Source organism: Antedon bifida, chromosome 8 (genome assembly GCF_963402885.1).
Source record: "Antedon bifida chromosome 8, ecAntBifi1.1, whole genome shotgun sequence".
Taxonomy (NCBI): Eukaryota; Metazoa; Echinodermata; class Crinoidea; order Comatulida; family Antedonidae; genus Antedon; species Antedon bifida.
The window spans coordinates 21,779,392-21,800,936 of NC_136233.1; the positions used below are offsets into that span (position 1 = coordinate 21,779,392).

At 34.9% G+C, this 21,545-nt stretch overlaps 1 protein-coding gene across 4 annotated transcripts in view; it reads left to right on the forward strand.

Moving 5' to 3' along the window:
- Positions 1–21,545, forward strand: part of LOC144850703 (solute carrier family 12 member 4-like) — a 28,675-nt gene that overhangs the window by 4,461 nt on the left and 2,669 nt on the right. For all 4 annotated transcript variants that reach the window (XR_013614108.1, XM_078708087.1, XM_078708088.1 and 1 more), the window contains 21 exons: positions 6,357–6,430; positions 8,182–8,292; positions 11,341–11,493; positions 11,846–12,031; positions 12,566–12,804; positions 13,229–13,449; positions 13,966–14,100; positions 14,387–14,485; positions 14,741–14,798; positions 15,590–15,883; positions 15,995–16,213; positions 16,534–16,638; positions 16,821–16,989; positions 17,346–17,434; positions 17,994–18,100; positions 18,253–18,372; positions 18,770–18,859; positions 19,574–19,665; positions 19,970–20,077; positions 20,405–20,676; positions 21,117–21,250. Coding sequence is in view for 3 of the 4 variants with exons in the window: in XM_078708087.1 (XP_078564213.1) it covers positions 6,357–6,430; positions 8,182–8,292; positions 11,341–11,493; positions 11,846–12,031; positions 12,566–12,804; positions 13,229–13,449; positions 13,966–14,100; positions 14,387–14,485; positions 14,741–14,798; positions 15,590–15,883; positions 15,995–16,213; positions 16,534–16,638; positions 16,821–16,989; positions 17,346–17,434; positions 17,994–18,100; positions 18,253–18,372; positions 18,770–18,859; positions 19,574–19,665; positions 19,970–20,077; positions 20,405–20,676; positions 21,117–21,250 (3,075 nt within the window). In the remaining variant the exon portion in view is untranslated. The remainder of the gene's footprint in view (positions 1–6,356; positions 6,431–8,181; positions 8,293–11,340; positions 11,494–11,845; positions 12,032–12,565; positions 12,805–13,228; positions 13,450–13,965; positions 14,101–14,386; positions 14,486–14,740; positions 14,799–15,589; positions 15,884–15,994; positions 16,214–16,533; positions 16,639–16,820; positions 16,990–17,345; positions 17,435–17,993; positions 18,101–18,252; positions 18,373–18,769; positions 18,860–19,573; positions 19,666–19,969; positions 20,078–20,404; positions 20,677–21,116; positions 21,251–21,545) is intronic.

A 21,545-nucleotide genomic window follows, 5' to 3' on the forward strand; every position in this document is an offset into this window, starting at 1 on the left:
TAATATATGCAAATTATGTAAAGGAAAACCCACACTTGTATAATATGCAAATTATGTAAAGGAAAACCACACTTGTATAATATGCAAATTATGTAAAGGAAAACCCACACTTGTATAATATGCAAGTTATGTAAAGGAAAACCCACACTTGTATAATATACAAATTATGTAAAGTAAAACGCACACTGGTATGATATGCAAATTATCTGTAGGCTGCTCAAAATGAGTACTTTTCTTTTAAATTTGAGTTATTACCGAGCTTTATTTTTGCATTAATCGATGGATTTTCAAAGAATGTTCGGCTCATTTGGTTAATCCAGATGTCGTAATGTCACAGCTGACCGACATTTCATGTTGGCCAGCAGCTTAAGTGCCGCTAAAGCTTAATAAGTGTTTTACAAAATTTATGTTATCAATATTTCATGATTTGGCAAAGCAGGTGAGATGAAGAACTTATACAAAGTTATTAATTTTAAGCTTTAAAAATGAAAACAAAAATGTAAATGCCTGCTACAATATATTATTTAAAAAAAATTAATGATGGTATAATACTATAAATGTAATCTTTTAGGATAGAAGTAAAGTAAGACATTTTTGCCAAGATATATGGTTTTAAGATCTTAGTGTATAAAATGATTTGAGATGCATTTAAAGATAGGTTTTCATTTATTTTCAGATTTGATGGAATTTTAGAAATTACAGTAGGCTAGTAATAAGTTATAAAGACAGTTTATAAATTTCCAACGACTAAAAAAATAAAATTACTAGTACTAGTAGTAGTAGATTTAATTTACAGTGTGATTATTTTTATTCCGATATATCTTTATACTGACCTGGGGCCTGTTTTAATCAAAAAATTTTGACGATCAAAACTGAAATTACTCCATGCTGAAATCAAAACGTCATGTCATACACATACTGTAGCTTGAATCGCTGGAAAAAACTCCCTGGTAAAGAAACTTTACTTAAGACTGGCAATTAAAGATATACTGTATTGTTCCCCTGAAAAAATAATTCTTAAAAAAAATTTTGTTGAATATTCCATTTTAATGTAACATAATAGTTATCCATTTTGACCAAAAATTGGATTGAAAAAAAATGAAATTTAAAGCAAAAAATGGTCAAATTTGCTGCCAGCCAATGGATTTTTGGTTGAATTTAACCATTTATTTTTTCATTTTATAAGTAAAAACATTTTTTTGTTTAGTTTTTTTTTCTATGGAAGTGATTAACTTTATTAAAACTACAAAACATTTTCAGTCTTATTTAATTAATCTTCATTTTTCATGTTTTTGGGGGACAATATATCTTTAACTAGATTAAGTCATTGTTTAGTTTGTTTTAAACCTATAAGTTCACTTAGTTTAGTATGTGTTGGAATATAATAGGAAATAGGTTAATTGAAGTAACCTTTAGTTAAACTAATAACCTCCTAGTATTTTATTTTAATTAATTACTGGATAATATTATTACTAACGACATAATTATTTTAATTTGAATGTTTAGTTTTCACAAGTATTGCGCATGTTCAGTATTTAGTTGTCAAATGCGATGGGGAATTAGAAACTAATTCTCCCATTGATGTAGCATTGCGCATGTACTGTAGATGTAACAAGGAAGAATTAGAAACTAATTCCTCCATATTAGCGTGTGTTTTATATCAATATAGTGAGCTTGTTGCATATACACGTATTGTCTAGTGTTGCATGGCATGTGTATTTTGTAGACAACATAGCACAGTGTGGCAACACCAAGATGTTGGGGTAATGATTGGGGCAGGGGATGGGGGGATGTGGTTTGGGGAGGGTGAGGAGCCCAGAAGACGAGATGTGTTACCAGGAGAGGAGGTGTGAAGCCTGGGAGAGGTCTTTATGGCTGGGAGAAGAGATGTAGGGTCAGCAGAGGAGTGTGTGACCCAGGAGAAGAGATGTATGACCTAGGAGAAGAGATGTATGACCCAGTAGAGGAGGTGTGTGACCCAGGAGATGAGATGTATGACCCAGGAGAAGAGATGTATGACCCAGTAGAGGAGGTGTGTGACCCAGGAGATGAGATGTATGACCCAGTAGAAGAGATGTATGACCCAGTAGAGGAGGTGTATGACCCAGGAGATGAGATGTATGACCCAGTAGAAGAGATGTGTGACCCAGTAGAGGAGGTGTGTGACCCAGGAGATGAGCTGTGTGACCCAGGAGAAGAGATGTATGACCCAGTAGAAGAGATGTATGACCCAGTAGAAGAGATGTATGACCCAGCAGAGGAGGTGTATGACCCAGTAGAGGAGGTGTGTGACCTAGTAGAGGAGGTGTGTGACCCAGGAGATGAGCTGTATGACCCAGTAGAAGAGATGTATGACCCAGTAGAAGAGATGTGTGACCCAGTAGAAGAGATGTGTGACCCAGTAGAAGAGATGTATGACCCAGTAGAGGAGGTGTGTGACCCAGTAGAGGAGGTGTGTGACCCAGCAGAAGAGATGTATGACCCAGCAGAAGAGATGTATGACCCAGCAGAAGAGATGTGTGACCCAGCAGAAGAGATGTATGACCCAGTAGAAGAGATGTGTGACCCAGCAGAAGAGATGTATGACCCAGTAGAAGAGATGTATGACCCAGTAGAGGAGGTGTGTGACCTAGTAGAGGAGGTGTGTGACCCAGTAGAGGAGGTGTGTGACCCAGGAGATGAGCTGTGTGACCCAGTAGAAGAGATGTATGACCCAGCAGATGAGCTGTGTGACCCAGTAGAGGAGGTGTGTGACCCAGCAGATGAGCTGTGTGACCCAGTAGAAGAGATGTATGACCCAGTAGAAGAGATGTATGACCCAGTAGAGGAGGTGTGTGACCCAGTAGAGGAGGTGTGTGACCCAGGAGATGAGCTGTATGACCCAGTAGAAGAGATGTATGACCCAGCAGATGAGCTGTGTGACCCAGTAGAAGAGATGTATGACCCAGTAGAGGAGGTGTGTGACCCAGCAGATGAGATGTATGACCCAGTAGAAGAGATGTATGACCCAGTAGAGGAGGTGTGTGACCCAGTAGAAGAGATGTGTGACCCAGTAGAAGAGATATATGACCCAGTAGAAGAGATGTATGACCCAGTAGAGGAGGTGTGTGACCCAGTAGATGAGCTGTGTGACCCAGTAGAAGAGATGTATGACCCAGTAGAAGAGATGTATGACCCAGCAGAGGAGGTGTATGACCCAGTAGAGGAGATGTATGACCCAGTAGAAGAGATGTATGACCCAGTAGAGGAGGTGTATGACCCAGTAGAAGAGATGTATGACCCAGCAGAAGAGATGTATGACCCAGCAGAAGAGATGTATGACCCAGTAGAAGAGATGTGTGACCCAGTAGAGGAGGTGTATGACCCAGTAGAAGAGATGTATGACCCAGCAGAAGAGGTGTGTGACCCAGTAGAAGAGATGTGTGACCCAGTAGAAGAGATGTGTGACCCAGTAGAGGAGGTGTATGACCCAGTAGAAGAGATGTATGACCCAGCAGAAGAGATGTATGACCCAGTAGAGGAGGTGTATGACCCAGTAGAAGAGATGTATGACCCAGTAGAGGAGGTGTATGACCCAGTAGAAGAGATGTATGACCCAGTAGAAGAGATGTATGACCCAGTAGAGGAGGTGTATGACCCAGTAGAAGAGATGTATGACCCAGTAGAAGAGATGTATGACCCAGTAGAAGAGATGTATGACCCAGTAGAGGAGGTGTATGACCCAGTAGAGGAGGTGTATGACCCAGTAGAAGAGATGTATGACCCAGTAGAGGAGGTGTGTGACCCAGTAGAAGAGATGTATGACCCAGTAGAAGAGATGTATGACCCAGTAGAAGAGATGTATGACCCAGTAGAGGAGGTGTATGACCCAGTAGAAGAGATGTATGACCCAGTAGAGGAGGTGTATGACCCAGTAGAAGAGATGTGTGACCCAGTAGAAGAGATGTATGACCCAGTAGAAGAGATGTATGACCCAGTAGAAGAGATGTATGACCCAGTAGAAGAGATGTGTGACCCAGTAGAGGAGGTGTATGACCCAGTAGAGGAGGTGTGTGACCCAGGAGATGAGCTGTATGACCCAGTAGAGGAGGTGTATGACCCAGTAGAAGAGATGTATGACCCAGTAGAAGAGATGTGTGACCCAGTAGAGGAGGTGTATGACCCAGTAGAAGAGATGTATGACCCAGTAGAGGAGGTGTATGACCCAGTAGAAGAGATGTATGACCCAGTAGAAGAGATGTATGACCCAGTAGAGGAGGTGTGTGACCCAGTAGAGGAGGTGTGTGACCCAGTAGAAGAGATGTATGACCCAGTAGAAGAGATGTATGACCCAGTAGAGGAGGTGTGAAGCATGGGAGAGGTCTTTAGGACTGGGAGAAGAGATGTGTGACCCAGCAGAGGAGGTGTGTGACCTAGGATAAGAGGTGTGTGACCCAGGAGAAGTCGTGTGAAACCTTTGGGAGGTATTTGGGGCTGGGAGAATAGATGTGTAGCCCAACAGAGGAGGTGTGAAGCCTGCCTGGGAGAGGTCTTTAGGGCTGGGAGAAGAGATGTGGTGCCAACCAGAGGAGGTGTGTGACCCAGCAGACCCGGGAGAGGTCTTTGGAAATGGGAGAGGGTGTCTGGGCTAGAACAAGGTGATATGGAGCCTATGGGAGGGTTTTGGGAACAGAAGAGGAAGATAGCGGTATAGGACTGGATGATGAGTGTAGAACTGGGACATGGGGTGTGGGGCTGGGACACGGGTGTGGGGCTAGGACACGGGTGTGGGGCTAGGACACAGGTGTGGCGCTGGTAGAGAGGTTTTGGTGTTGCCAACTGTTGTATTGTACATTAATGTTGTAGTTGTTTACTCACTATTCGGTGTTTCTTAGATGATTCTGAGCATTATGTTTCCAAGGCAACCAACAAGAAATACAAAAATGCAGGTATTCTTCCGTCAGAGTTTTAACAGACGAAAATGATTAGATAATTAAGATCAAATACTGTATAAATTATCCAGAAAAATAATTTCTAAGAATTCCAAAGTACTGCACGTGCCTACAACAAAATCGCTATTGTGATAGCTTTTGACTGTTGTAATAACACCAAATTCTGAAAGCTTGGAAACTTTAGTGGTTGCAGAACCAACTCTGATCGATTTGTCATCGTAGAGCAGATGTCTAAATATTCTACTTTTGTTCATATTTGAAATAAGAAATATTTATAGTACATATTAATTAATAATTACTAATAATAATATAGGTTTCTATAGAGCACATACCACTCAAGAGTGCTCAATGCGCTTTTTAAAAAAATCACTATTAGTATTAGTATTAATTATCTCTAAAGAGAGTATTTTTAGAGGTTTCTAATGATTATGTTTTAAGTTATAGGTAAAATTGTTACTGAAATCAAACCACTCACACATTTCCTTATTCACTCATGCACAGATTAACACACCCACATTTAAAACCCACTTTGTATAATATCAATTGTCACACCACATTAGGCCTATGATTACGGACGTCGTAGGGACCACAGACTTGCATTGTCTCTGTCAATTGTCAAATATCAATAACATATTATGTACCTACAGTATCTTATCAGTAGATTTCATTATAGTGTGGACATCAGTAGTATCATTAACAATGCTGTGAGTAATGCCATGAATTAGTGTGCAGTTCTTCTAGTATACTTCAAACTGACTGCTGCAGTTACTGCAGTAACTCAACATCTCTCCATAAATTACATTCATAGTTACTCTGAATACGTTTTTTTTTTCAAGAAAGGTTTTTTGACGACTGTTTTAACACAGTTGCTTTGTTGAGGGACAATTAACGTGCGTCTTCTCTTCCAATCCAACAAGTCTTGCTTTCAAATTCTGTCACAAAATAGTCCTAAAATTCTTTTATAATTTAGCATAATAGTTTTTATTCTTATTCGAATTCTCAATATATTACACCGTTTAGAAAAAGGGAAAACTAAAACAAAATAATTGTTAACTATGTAATAGAAACACCGGTAGGTTTATTTTGCCGTAGTACTAAAACTAAATTTGTACTGCATGTTTTCTTTCTAGTAGCAGCTACTGTTAGTACAAGTTAGAAATATGCTATATAGAAATAGAGAAACACAGCTAAACTATGATATATTGGAGATGCTAGAAGCACTGCTAACACAGTAATAGCTGTAATACTCCTATTTGTATTATAAAAAAGCTATTCATTCTTTCAGTGAAGTTAATCTTTTTTTTTTTTTTTTTTTTAAATATTAAAAAGTTGAAAATAAATTTTATAAGAAATTTCATTATCAAAGGGTGAAACGTTGCATTGGTACGATATATTTATAAACATAAATTAATATTTGTCTTACAGGTGAAGAGGGCGCCCCCTTTATGAACGATGCAGAGAAAGGTGTTAATAACGATGGCAATTTAGCTCTCTATGAGGTAAAAATGTAGAATTTAATCAATAAATGCAATAACAATTCATATAATTTTTGTGTCTTTAACAAAAATAGAAGATTTTAATTTCCTATCAATAATACTACAGTACCTATTGGTTCCAATTGATAAAATATAATTGAATAAGAAAATATGAATTTATCCTTTAGTACAAATTTGTAAAAAATCAATATTTTTTATTTTAAAAATTGTGAATTATACAGAAAAGGAAAAAACATTTTCTGAGAAACTTTTAGAATTTAGAATTCCAATTATGCATACCTGTAGTAGTTGTATTTCACAAACATAAAATATTTTCATGTTTTATTACCATAGTCGAAGTAAAATTTTATATATAAATAATAAATCATTTTTATATAGCATATTTTCATGTGGTACATCTATTTTTATACATAATTTGGTGGAATGAAACAAAATATATTTGAAAACAGATGTTCAAATTATTAGAATGTGATGAAAAATGTATATTTATTTTTATAATTATATTATATTTACAATAAAAATTGTCCAATAATACTATTGCTATGATTGGTAAGGAGATATGATTCTTATAGTTACTTATCAAATTGAAATAAGATACAATATTCAAAATAAAAATCGCAGTGTTTTTAATTAATATCGTCTTAGAAGTTGTGAAAATCAATTTATATTGATATTTTGAAAGAATATCACGTTACGATTCCAGCTGATCACGTCTTAGCAAGTGGAAATTGTCGCTTTGATAAAACTTACAATATTTGGGATTTGAATATTAATTACCAGACATTGACCTTTGACCAGACAGATAGCGAAGATTTATGAAAAATTGTAATGCTTAACACATTATGTAATTATTTACCCTTTAAGTTCTGTCTATGTCCAATTGTGATGTCATATTACTATCATATTTTAGCATATCACTACCATATTGGGCACATCACACTTTTTTTTGTCAAACTAGTTTGATACAATGATAGTGTGGACAGAGCTTAAAGCTCTATGTATGTACACTATCAAACTATTTTGACAAAAAAAGTGTGCCCAAATATGGTAGTGATATACTTAAATAATGTACAGTAGTGCTATGACATCATCATGTCCATATATGGGCACATCACATTTTTTTTGTCACACAAAGTTTAATAGTGTAGACAGAGCTTATATTTAATTAGTCAATTGGTGTGTCCTGTCAAAATTATTTGAAACCTCATGACCAACCATACAGATGGCTATGGTACTGATTAGGGGTCATGTCAAACTTATTCTACTACTACAATAAAGTAGTATATATGATAACCAACAATAACAAGCTTACTAAATATTTGTATCATGTATTGTAGTTACTGCAGTAACTGCAACAATAAAACATCTTCTCTTGCCTACTGTATTGTATCCAACATGTCATTTGAATTTATAACATTATTCCCAAAATAGAAAAAGATGTTTAAGCGCTGTCTACTAACTGTCAAACTAGTTTGACGACAAAAAAAAGCATGATGTGCCCAAATATGGTAGTGATATGCTTAAATATGGTAGTGATATGCTTAAATATGGTAGTGATATGACATGTTTTGTCACATAAAGTTTGATAGTGTGGACAGAGCTTTAGAATAATATAAATTTCAAATGTTTTTTAATCATTTTTCAATCATAATGGCTTGCCTCACTGTTTTTGAAGTTTGCTTTATATCATATATTAACCATTTTTTATTCATTTTTTCATACAATTATAATGTGTTAACTAACTTATGTTGCAGGATGATTTTAAGCACCGACCAAAGATATCATCTTTACTCAATACGTTGGCAAACTACAAAACATTGCCGGAACATTCACAAGAACCAGAAGGAAGAGATAAGCAATTAAAGGTATGTGAACAGGAATATTATACTGACTCTAGCGTATCTTACAATTTATGTATAAAATATTGATTTTATTACTATATTACTGTTATTTGGCATTTTACATAAAGCTAGTCTACACTATCAAACTAGTTTGACAAAAACTAGTGCCCAAATATGGTAGTGATATGCCCAAATATGGTAGTGATATGCCTAATTATGGTAGTGATATGCCTAATTATGGTAGTGATATGCCCAAATATGGTAGTAATATGCCCAAATATGGTAGTAATATGATGTCATCATGTCCATATATGTGTACAGCCACATCAAAACCAGGCACTTGGTGAAATATTTTTTTTTTAGTTATTACTATAATTATATTACTCACAATATATCCTTCAAAATGGTGTTTGGATCATTTAAATCAAGCAAATATTCCCAGAGTTATGGCAATAAATGTATATAGCATTTATACAACAATTTACTTTTAATTACTGAGTAATTAACAGTCAAAGTTTAATGACAAATCAGACAGGAAGTTGCCCCATGCTGTTACAGATTGAACAATTAACACCTTAGCAACACTACCTTCTTGATAAACAATCATTCTGAAATTTGGCACACCTGTTCAATATAGTGTTTTCTGATATTCCTGAAAATTTCATCAAAATCCGAGGTGGTTATCATAGTTAATTATGACGATTACAAAATACCACTAATTTACGTAAAATCTGTCAAATTCATTTATAATAGTGTAGTGTAAGAATAATACAGTAGGCCTACTAGTAGGTATTCAGAAGATTTCCTTAGCTTATTATTAGTTCTGAACAAATTTTTAAAAAAACAGCAAACATTTTATTAATGAACTTTATTCAATTTTATTTCTCTTTTTACTTTATTTTATCTGCTTTTTATTCAAAATGGCGCAGGGCACACAATGTCCCTCGTTTCTGGTCGGCAAAATTCAGTTACCAGTATTTTATTTGTGAGTGATTTGTATTGCACTTGTTTTTACTGTGAATGTTATGTAATACATCTATTGTTGAACCAGCACCTGGCCTGATCATGACAGATAGCCACACCCGATAGCTTGAACAATGTTTTTAAGCATGATGAATAACGTAAAATTTAGCCAAGGTACCAGTATTTTATTTGTGAGGGATTTGTATTGTACTTGTTTTTACTGTTGTTAATGTTATGTAATACATCTATTGTTGAACCAGCACCTGGCCTGATCATGACAGGTAGCCACACCCGTTAGCTTGAACAATGTTTTTAAGCATGATGAATAACGTGAAATTTAGCCAAGGTACCAGTATTTTATTTGTGAGGGATTTGTATTGTACTTGTTTTTACTGTTTATGTTTCGCAAAATATCCATTTATTGACAGGTACACACAATCCCCACACACCCGGCCCATCATTGGCATTTTAAGCATAATGAAATTTAACCAAATTAAAATAAATAAAATAGCCTAGTAAGTAAAGCATTGCAGGAGGCTTATTATACTATAGAGATGAAAACTCTATCTTATTTAAATTGGGCTAGGCCTAGGCCTTGTTGTTGTTATTACTAGCTAGCTAGGCCTATGCCATGCAGCCTATCTAGGCTAGTAGCCCAACGTAGTAGTACTGTAGTAGGCCTAGGCTAGGCTTATTAGTAGAGTCAGGTCTAGCCTAGGCCTAGTCAACTCTTACGATAAATAACTTAGCTAGGCCCTTTACTTTAGTATGTTTATAACTTATTGTTAGCAAGTATGAGTCAGTACACGTCACTTTAGTATTACTGTGTACAGTACTTAGATGAACTAAAAATATATTTTCCTCGACGAGCGTGTACTAGCATAAGATTTTGTTGACCTGGAATTTTCCATGCTGGATGGGTCATGTGACAAAATTAAACCAATCAAATCGCTTCTTTCAGCGTGTTCGTAGCAACAAGGCCGTTTTTGTTTACACTAAAGGGTTCTATAAAATCGGTTTTTATTGGTCTATATCGTACAATCTGTGACATCATTCGTTTATTTTTAGATTCATGAAAAAAATACCTATCGAATGATACCAAGCTTTCAGGGGTTATCTACAAAACTACGGCGTAGGAATGACGAAAATAACTGCTTTTTTGTAACGAATTACCTCGTTCTTTCAATCGAAACACGAGGATAGAGGTTCAGATTTATGTAATTTTTACCACCTTTCCATTTGAATTAGTTAATAAGGCATATATTTTTGAAATCTACGGTAAATTTCCTATCAGATAATGGTAAAAAAACAAAATGGTCAAAATATGAGTTTCACACATTCAAATGCATTTTACACAAATCCCTATCTACCGACAAGCGCCTGGTTTTGATGTGGCTGTACACATATGGGCACATGACATTTTTTAGTGTAGACAGAGCTGTATATTTACATACTTTTTTTAAATATATAGTTGTAGTGTACAGTAGGTCAATATATAACTTACACTACAGAGAGAAAATACAATATTTGATTGAGTTTGATAGGAAATTAAATGATGTTTGTTGAAGGTTACCTATTAAATGAGAATGGGATTTATGCGGAAATGGAAGGTCCGCTGTCAGATGCTATTAAATTTGGAATCTGACAAGGATTTGCTGTTGAGTGCATTTATCCCAAGATTGATAAAAAGGTTGTTTTCACCAAAATACCATAACATATATTTGTGTTTTTCAATTTTCTTCTATGTTTGTCTGTGGTATAGCGATTTTTAAGATATTTAAATATATTTTTAGATATTCATTGTGAATGTGTATTTTACTGTTAATGACTGTGCTACAACTAAAATATCAATAAAGCTCTGTCTACACTATCAAACTTTATGTGACAAAAAAGTGTGATGTGACCAAATATATGGCAGTGATATGCCCAAATATGGTAGAGATATGACATCATCATATCTATTATGGGCACATCACATTTTTTTGTCACATAAAGTTTGATAGTGTAGACAGAACTTAAGAATTATCTTAAAATCAAAATTCAAGTAGATAATAAAATAAAAGCTTATTTTAAAAGATTTTAATTTATTTCCTTGTGATTCTGTTTCAGAGTGTAGCTCCTCAGATGGGCACATTGATGGGTGTGTACTTGCCCTGTCTTCAGAATATTCTTGGTGTCATTCTGTTCATTCGTCTCACTTGGATCGTAGGAAATGCTGGAGCGCTGGAAAGCTTCTTTATCATTGTAATATCATGTGCAACTGTAAGTAGTTACGATTTGGCAAAGGGAAATTGAGTTTTTTAACTAAAGGGCGCTGTTTTGCGGAGACGGGGAGCATTTGAGGTGATATGAAGTTTTCGGAAAAAGAATGTTTAGAGAAGTGTGTAAAGTTCTGTCAAACTAGTTATGACAAAAAAAAGTGTGATGTGCGCAAATATGGTAGTGATACGCCCAAATATAGTAGTTATATGCCCAAATATGGTAGTGATATGCCCAAATATGGTAGTTATATGCCCAAATATGGTAGTTATATGCCCAAATATGGTAGAGATATGACATCATTATGTCCATATAATGGTATTTGCAATCATTTTAATTTTAATTTTTTTCTCAGACTTCACTAACTGCCATCTCTATGAGTGCCGTGGCAACAAATGGTGTTGTTCCAGCTGGTGGTTCGTATTTTATGATCTCCAGAGCATTAGGGCCTGAGTTTGGTGGCGCTGTTGGTATCCTCTTCTATCTTGGTACCACATTTGCATCTTCCATGTATATTCTTGGCGCCATTGAGATTTTACTGGTAAGAATTTGATTTTTTGTTTTATGCTGGATTTATTTTAATCTCTTAATTTCTATTGTCTGGGTTTTATAATGTGCACAAAAGAGAATTATATGCTTATGTATTGACTGTAAACTTATGGTGTGGTGCAAATAGTTTGGCTAAGACATATTGTCCACACTCTAGGCCATTCAATACAATGGAAACAAATTTAAGCAGCAACAATAAAACAGAGATACAGTAATTTTAAAAAATATTGTTTTGACAAACTTTTTTTTACGGTATGTTGAATTTTTGTACTGTAAATTTGTTTTAAAAATGTTTATATTTTTTTACCAGCACGTATTGAATACAATGGAAAAAAATTTAAGCAGCAACAATAAAACAGAGATACAGTGATTTAAAAAAATATATTAAAAAAAAAAAAATGTTTTGACAAACTTTTTTTTACGGTATGTTGAATTTTTGGACTGTAAATTTGTTTTAAAAATGTTTATATTTTTTTACCAGCATGTATGAACTTTCATTCGAGGATCATTATTTTTATTTATATAGGTATATATAGCGCCAGTGATTGCAATATTTGATGATGGGGAAGGTAGTGGAACAACAAGCAATTCACCAGACATGTTGAATAACATGAGAGTATATGGAACAATCATTCTATTTGTTCTCTCTCTACTTGTATTTGTCGGGGTTAAGTACGTCAACAAGTGCGCCCTCCTCTTCTTATTCTGCGTCGTTGTCTCCATCTTTTGCATATATATTGGTGTTTTTATACCGAATGATTTACAGTAAGTATGTATGTTATTGTGTTGAAATCTTGTGAACAGGGTTTGTACATTTAAGAAGGACAACAAACTCATTTATGGCTATCCTTGGAAATACGTCTAAATTGAGAATATTTTTTGGTTTTTTGTTTGTTTATATATTTAGGCAAATTGCCAAGGATAACCATAAGCGAATTAATTCACTATCCTTAAAGGTGGCAATCCTGTTCACAAGACAAACATATACACAAGATGCTCTACATAAACAAAGTCTTATTACAAGTCTTTAGGAGTAGAGTTGTAATTTGTCATTATAAAAAAATCCTGACATATGACAGGACTTGAACCCAGGACCCTTGATTGGTAGCCAAGTATCATAACCAGAGTTTACAGAAAAATTGTTTAATGTTTTTTCAATATAGAAATATACTTTTATTATAATATCTAGATTTTGCTGTTTGGATGACAACATAGCAATACATTCTGACTTTCGATCAATAGAGGAATGTACGTTACATCTCCCAAGCAACATGTCGGTGCCAAGTGCACTAGGACAGTCGTTATGCGATGCTGATGATCTTGACAAAGATGAATGTTCGAGTTTTTTAAGCAAACACTCAGCAAAATTAACGGCAGCAATTCCAGGCCTAGGAAATGGATTGTTTTCAGGTAATACATACACAGTAGCACCTTTGTTTTACGTACCCTAATTTTACGTTCACTGGATTTATGTATGCATGAAATTACCGATAACGACGTCAATTTTATTAATTTATTACATAAATAGTGTGTTATTTTTTTACATTGAGGGTGCAATTTAACAACAACAAGTTTCCACAAAGCCATGGCTGTGAGACAATCCACATACGTGCATTCCCCCTACACAGCAGCGACTGTTTTTATTGATAGAAACTATATAGATTTTTTATTTATAACACTTTATTTAAACATCACACAGCCTGCATATACTTTTCTAAAATGAAGGTTCTACTGTATCTATAATTTGAAAGTACCATAAACAAATTATAATTTGTCAATTCTATAGATTTGTCTCAAAGGTCATTGTAATTTAAAAAATATTTAGTTTATTATACTTGTACCTTTGAAGGCTCTAAAATGATTACCTATAGTATTTCATTATTTATTAGATTTCACCATTGTTTTGTCCTTTTTGTCTCTCCATAGACAATTTAAAGAATTTATACCGTGATGGGGGAGAAGTATTACCACGAGAAGAAGGAAAAGGTCCAAGCGAGATAGTGTCAGATATTACAACATCATTTACAATACTTCTAGCTATCTTCTTCCCCTCTGTAACCGGTGAGATGTTTATTTTTTGTTTCAACAATATTTTACCACAGTGCTCCATCCAGCTGAAACCAATCTCTAGGGACCCTCACAAATATACAATTTGACAAGACAATAACATACAAAAATTACAAATTAAATTAAAATTAACTAAATAAAATAATGAGAAAAAAAAATTAGAATCAAAAGAGAAATTAATTCACAGTATTTTATTGAATGAACAAAAGTTCATACAGTATGTAGAATATAAGTATGAAAACAAACAGGATTTTAAACATTTTCGTGTTTTCTATTTCAGGAATTATGGCGGGCAGTAATAGGTCAGGTGACCTTAAAGATGCGCAGTTCTCCATTCCACGAGGAACACTAGGCGCCATTTTCACCACCAGTTTGATTTGTATCCTTTTTTAAAAAATACTATAACAAAAGGTGAAAGGTTAAAGTACCCAGTTTCATATAGTATGGAGGTTTTGATTTGTAATGACCTTTAACCCAGGAACTAGTTATGTTAATTCATTGTGCAGGGACTTAAGGTTTATCGCAAATAGCTTGATTTCGCAAATAGCACAACTTTGTGTGTGTTGATGACTATACTACACAAAGGGTAAACTTTATATTCAATATTAATTTTTCTTTAACTAGGTTTTTACAGATATTACATGCGTATTATTCTTTGCTGGTGCAGTAAGAGGGGAAATACTGAGAGACAAGTAAGGGCAACTACTTTACTACACTACTACTTGCCCAAAACCCAAAGCTGGCCCAAAATGTTTGATTTCTTTTTTAAAAATCATTTTTGATAGTGGGATATAATTTGGGTCGTCCGAGTTGGCTGTACATGATTATATGTTTCATTTTAGCTAAGGGGACATGTAAAAATTATTCAACTACATTTTTGTTATTGCAATGATGTATGATTTTAGTCAATGAAGCAGTGATAGAAATAATTATGTATGATCTACCTCTCAAAAGGTTTTTTAAATAACTGTAGTTTCTGCAGTAACTGCAGTAGAATATTGCTTTGTCATAGTATGTGTGTGATTGTATTTTCTACAATATCATAGAGCCATAGGTCACAGTGCCAATTGATACATTAACACCATCTTATTATAAATTGTATCCTCTTCCTGTTTGTGTGCCGGTTGAATTAAAATGGTTAAATTTAGTTAACTTTGGATTTTCCCACTCCACCCAAAAATTACTGATAATATTGCACAATTCCATAGAATGTCATATCAAAACTTTTTTTTTGATGATAGGATATGTGAACAAGACAGGGTCTTCTTTAAATAGTTTCTTTAAATTATCTGTTAAAAGAAAAAATTCATTTTCAAAATGAACTATCTGATTGGCTACTGTGGAGCAGCCATATTTGATGGTTCCTCACCATTTTTCAACCTTATAATTTATATTAACTATAATATTTAAGACTTTTTTAAGAAAAAATTGTCGTCCTAACAACAAAAAATAAATCTATGGTATTATTTTTATTTTTTTTTAGATTTGGCGAAAGTATTGATGGAGGACTAGTAGTTGCCAACATAGCATGGCCATCACAATGGGTAATTCTGATTGGTTCGTTTCTATCTACCATCGGAGCTGGACTGCAGAGTTTAACAGGAGCTCCACGTCTACTGCAAGCCATCGCTAAGGACAACCTGATTCCGTTCCTCGCTGTTTTTGGCAAAGGTTCGGCAATTGGAGAGCCTACATGGGCTTTACTACTAACGGCCGCTATTTCAGAACTCGGAATTATCATAGCTAAACTCGATTCTGTAGCTCCTATTATCACAATGTGAGTATTCTTTCCATTTTAAAAGTACTTAAATTTATCTGACCATAACATTTTTTTAATTATATTTTTGTACACAACATATCTGACCTCAATTTTTTAAACATTTTTTAGGTTTTTCTTGATGTGTTACATGTTTGTAAACTTAGCCTGTGCGTTACAGACGTTGTTACGGACACCCAACTGGCGCCCTCGCTTCAAGTACTACCATTGGTCGTTGTCGTTCATCGGCATGGTGATGTGCGTGTCGTTGATGTTCATATCTAGTTGGTATTATGCATTAGCTGCAATGGCGCTGGCTGGCTGTATATACAAATACATTGAGTACAGAGGGTAGGTTACTTAGACGTTTAACATTAGAAAATAAAATAGAAAGCGATCAAGAGACATAACATCAAAGATATGACACAAATTCATGCATCATACACAAATAATTTGCATTTACCCAAATAAACATAACAAAAAAAAAAGAAAATCATTCTACAATTATTCCAAATGTTCTTTTTATAGTGCCTAGAAAGAGTGGGGAGATGGACTGCATCAAAGATATGACACAAATTCATGCATCATACACAAATAATTTGCATTTACCCAAATAAACATAACAAAAAAAAGAAGAAAATCTACAATTATTCCAAATGTTCTTTTTTTAGTGCCGAGAAAGAGTGGGGAGACGGACTGCGTGGTCTGTCTTTACAAGCTGCACGTTACAGCTTACTGAGGCTAGAAGAAGGACCCCCTCACACAAAGAACTGGAGGTATGCTTTAGCGAATAAAAATGATTGTGTAAAACGAGTCGAGAATTACACAATATAGGATGTCTTATCAGTTAATGATTTGGAAAATTAATACAGTATTTCTTAGTGGTAACTCTGCTGTTGTTTAAATTAGTGTCTCATGGAACAACTTAGTATTTAAATTTTTTTTTTTTGCTCTTTAGACCCCAAGTGTTAGTTCTTTGTAAGTTGGATGAGGAGTTATTGCCTAAACATCGTAGATTGCTGAGTTTTGCAAGTCAGTTGAAAGCTGGTCGTGGTTTAACTCTCGTCAGCTCAGTTATAGAGGGCGACTACACAACAAAATATCCTGAGAGTCAAGCAGCCGCACAGGTTTGGGTTATTAATTGTTAGTATGGACTTTCCAAATGTATACCAAATACTATAGGTGCTTGAATCATTCACGACACTGATTGGTTTGTGAGCATGCTCAGAAATCTGTTCTTTGTATTTTGTCATCATATTTTGTAATCAAATCGAGTGGTAATGGTAATAAAAGATATAGAATCTGTGTTATCCCTTATGACCATTTACATGAAGCGTGCGGGCAGTTTACGCTCAGGATAGATATAGATCTATGTGGGACAAGCTATGCGGTTTTCCGCTTACTGTTACCGCTCGTCTGTGTAAATTGGCCTTTACACATTTATCATATTCCCAATCTTTTATTTACTCTTTCTAATCAACAGGAGTTAAGAAAGGTTATGACTGAGGAGAAAGTAAAAGGGTTTCACCAAGTACTCATAGCAAGAGATGTCAATGATGGTATCTCTGCATGGTAAGACTCTCCCATAATTAAGACACCAGGTGCCGTATTCACCATTCACACTTAGGTTAAGGGAAACAAACACAATTTTAAAAATCTTCTATCTAAATGTATACAATTTAAGGGAAATATTTAAATATTTATTGAGTTAAGTGAAATACTTAATATTTAAGGGAAATATCTCACTTAAGTGTGATTGGTGAATACGGCCACAAACCCCAATAGAATCAAGTTGGCCTCGTGTTTACATTCTTGATTCTACCATGCCTACTACAATAAACCTCTTGTGGGAAACCCCTAGAAGATACTTTCCCATAATACAATCGAGGGGCAATATATGTTTTAATAAAGATGCTCTCCAGGTGGAATGCCATCCTGAGATAAGTAGTAATAATTAATACAGTAGTTTTCTTCTTCTTGTTTTTTAATTAATTTTTATGTAATTTTACTTTCTATGGACCAGAGATTCCGAAATAAAAGATGAATGATTGAATGAATACTACGGCTCTATTCAAAAGACAGCTCTATTAATAAATTTAAAATATTTAAATATTGTTATCATTTGTTACAGCATCCAGATGTCTGGTCTCGGTGGACTTCAACATAATACAGTAATCGCTGGTTGGCCCTACGGGTGGCGACAATCTACTGATGACAGAGCATTTAGAGTCTTCCTTAGTAAGTCTAAACCAATTATATAAAATTGAGATTAAATTTAATTAAATGACCCTTAAATGTGTAAACTTTATAAGTTCACTAATACTGTAGTAGTATTTTATCTGTTTTTTACAAAGTACAATTATAATATTTTTTGTTTTTTTATTTCCTAGATGTTGTTCGCAACGTGTCCTCAATGCATAACGCACTTCTTGTTCCGAAGAACATAACGCTGTTTCCTAGCAACGATCAGAAGCTTGAAGGGGGCAGTATTGATGTCTGGTGGATTGTCCGTATCTTTTTTATTGATTATGTTATTATATTTTTCATTATTTTAATATTATTTTATCTATTTTTTACTGAAGATGGATTATTGACAATTATTGTTCTTGTGTTAAAGAAAATTGAAATGTTTAGATGAGTGTACACATATTAATTAATATTAACAATAAATATTTAATGAAAAATGTCAATGTAAGTGCCAGATTTTGCATGTGTGGCTTTTGCTCAGTCCAGCCTTACCCCATCCTATTGACGATGATCACTTTATAGCTAAAATAGCTTAAAATAAAATTTGATATCTGTATTTTTTAAAAAAAATTTTATATATAATATACTATGTAAAAATTCCTTATTCTAGCTATTGTTCTTGAATATAATTTGTTTTATCATTCCTTAACTGTTGTTCAGATGATGGAGGTATGCTAATGTTACTGCCGTTCCTCCTAAGACAACACAAAGTATGGAAGAACTGTACTATGAAGATATACACTGTGGCCCGTATCCTTTTTTGTATTGCAATGCTCACAGCATTTAGTGCTAATACTATTTCTTTTCTTCTTTTTATACACATCCAACAGCGAGTACCTCGCCAATTACAGGACGGATAAACTATTTTAATAATTGATCATGCTTATAAACTAAGTTGAAAGAGTTGTGAGTTTAATACAACCCTGGCACTAGGTCAGGATTGAACCCCGGACCTTGTGATTGGAAGGCAAGCATGTTAACCACCAAGCTACAGCTCAACTATGCTGTGCTCTAAACCATGGAAGGTTTTAAGCTCTAGCTATAGGTTTGGCCCTAGTTTGAAGCCGGTCCTCAATCTACGTGTCCATCAACTGGTTTTTTGTTTGTTGTAATACTCACAGTATTTGAATAACTACAGACAGCTTCAACACCCAACAAAGTGTCCTCTTAATAGGGGTGTCCTCTGAATAATGTTTGGCTGTGTTGTTAAGATATATTTCCCTGTGTTTGTTGAACGGGAAAGTTTCCCCTTATAGGAGTGTCTAAATAGATGACTAAATGACTAAAGCTCTGTCTACACTATCAAACTAATTTGACAAAAAAAGTGTGATGTGCCCAAATATGGTAGTGATATGACATCATCATCACGTTTTTTTGTCGCATAAAGTTTGATAGTGTAGACAGACCTTAAGAATAGAATATACCACATAATGATAGTAAATGCTTCTTGACAACATTTAACAGAAATGGAAGATAACAGCATTCAAATGAAGAAAGATTTAAAAACATTTCTGTATCATTTGAGAATTGACGCCGAGATTGAAGTTGTTGAGTTGGTAAATTACTTACCCAAACCATTTTACATTTAATTGTTGTAGTTGTAGATATTTATAGACACAACCAGTGGCATAACGGCTATGAGGACTCACTGGCTAAATCCAGTGCCCGGTGCTTATAGGAGCCCTGAACAGGACCGGAGGAGAAATAGGGCATTAAAATATGTTGAAACAGACTAAAATCGCCCAAGGCCTCCAGCGGTCATTTAGCGTCCCTAAACCATCTCAGGCCTCTGTGTTATGTCACTGGCCACAACCCTATAACAATGATTAGTCTTTGTAACCAATTGATTTGTTTTGCTAGCCTGGTTGTGACATCTCGGCTTACACGTATGAGAGAACTTTGTTGATGGAACAGAGGACCCAACTACTGCGTCAGATGAAACTCACTCGTAAAGAGAGCTCTTTTAATGTAAGTATCTCATATTTGAAACCTCTAGTCTTAAAGGTCATAGGTCATACAAGGGTAGTTTAATCACGTAAAGAGAGTGCTTTTGATGTATCTCACATTTGAAACCTCTACATAAAGGTCATAGGTCATACAAGGATAGTTTAATTACGTAAAGAGAGCTCTTTTGATGTAAGTATCTCACATTTAAAACCTCTAGTCTTAAAGGTCATAGGTCATACAAGGATAGTTTAATTACGTAAAGAGAACTCTTTTGATGTAAGTATCTTACATTTGAAACCACTAGTCTTAAAGGTCATAGGTTAAAATTAAACTAATGTAATGTTATAGGCTCAAGCAATTGTCGATCTTCATCACATCCCTGCAAGTGAAACCGACGGCGCCTCTCCGGCAAAAAACACAGGACGTAAAGTTCGATTTGCCCGACAAGAGTCGTCTCCATTTGACGAGGAAAGTGAAAAGGAAGATGTGCTGAATGTGTCCAATTTAGCGAATATTAGTGAGATTACGGAAGACGATGTTGATTTAATGGACATGGAACCGGAGAAACAGAAGGCTGATGCAGCTGGTAATGATACTGATGGGTTGCTTGACATTAAACCGTAAGTGATGTGCCCAATGGTAGTGATATGCTCAAATATGTTAGTGATATGCCCAAATATTATTATGTATGTTGTCTACACTTTCAAACCAATTTGACAAAAAAGTGTGATGTATGGGCACATCACATTTTTTTGTCACATAAAGTTTGATAGTGTAGACAGAGCGTTAGACAAGACATACATAGTATTAAGCTCTGTCTACACTATCAAACCAATTTGACAAAAAAGTGTGATGTGCCCAAATATGGTAGTAATATGATGTCATCGTGTCCATATATGGGCACATCACACTTTATTGTCACATAAAGTTTGATAGTGTAGACAGCTTTATAGAAATTGTGGTCAAATTTTGATTATTGGTCGTTTTTGAGGTTTTAAATGATGTAGTTAAAGACAAAAATTCCCATGTTAATTTTTGTTTGTTTTTTTTTTTTTATTAGATCTGATCGTAATGTACGTAGAATGCACACAGCCGTTAGACTGAATGAGATCATCGTGGAGAAGTCTCACAAAGCACACCTTGTAATATTAAACTTGCCTGGACCACCTAAGTTGCAGCGAAAAGAACAAAACTGTATCCTTTAACAAATTCATGTTTACTTCCATAGAAACTGGACTACCTAAGCTGTAGACAAAAGTGTACCCTTAACAAATTCATGCTTACTACCAAAGAACTTATAACACAAGAATCTCCTGTTCTTCAATTTGCATTCAAAACACAGTATCGGAAGTACAGAGTTAAAAGGTCAAACTGGGCGACGCCATTTCACAGCATGGAGCAGCGCCCTCTCCAAACTATCAATTCCTATAGAGGGCTCAGTCAAATATTCTATCCCCTCTATAGTATTAGCAGATACCTTCTATGATTT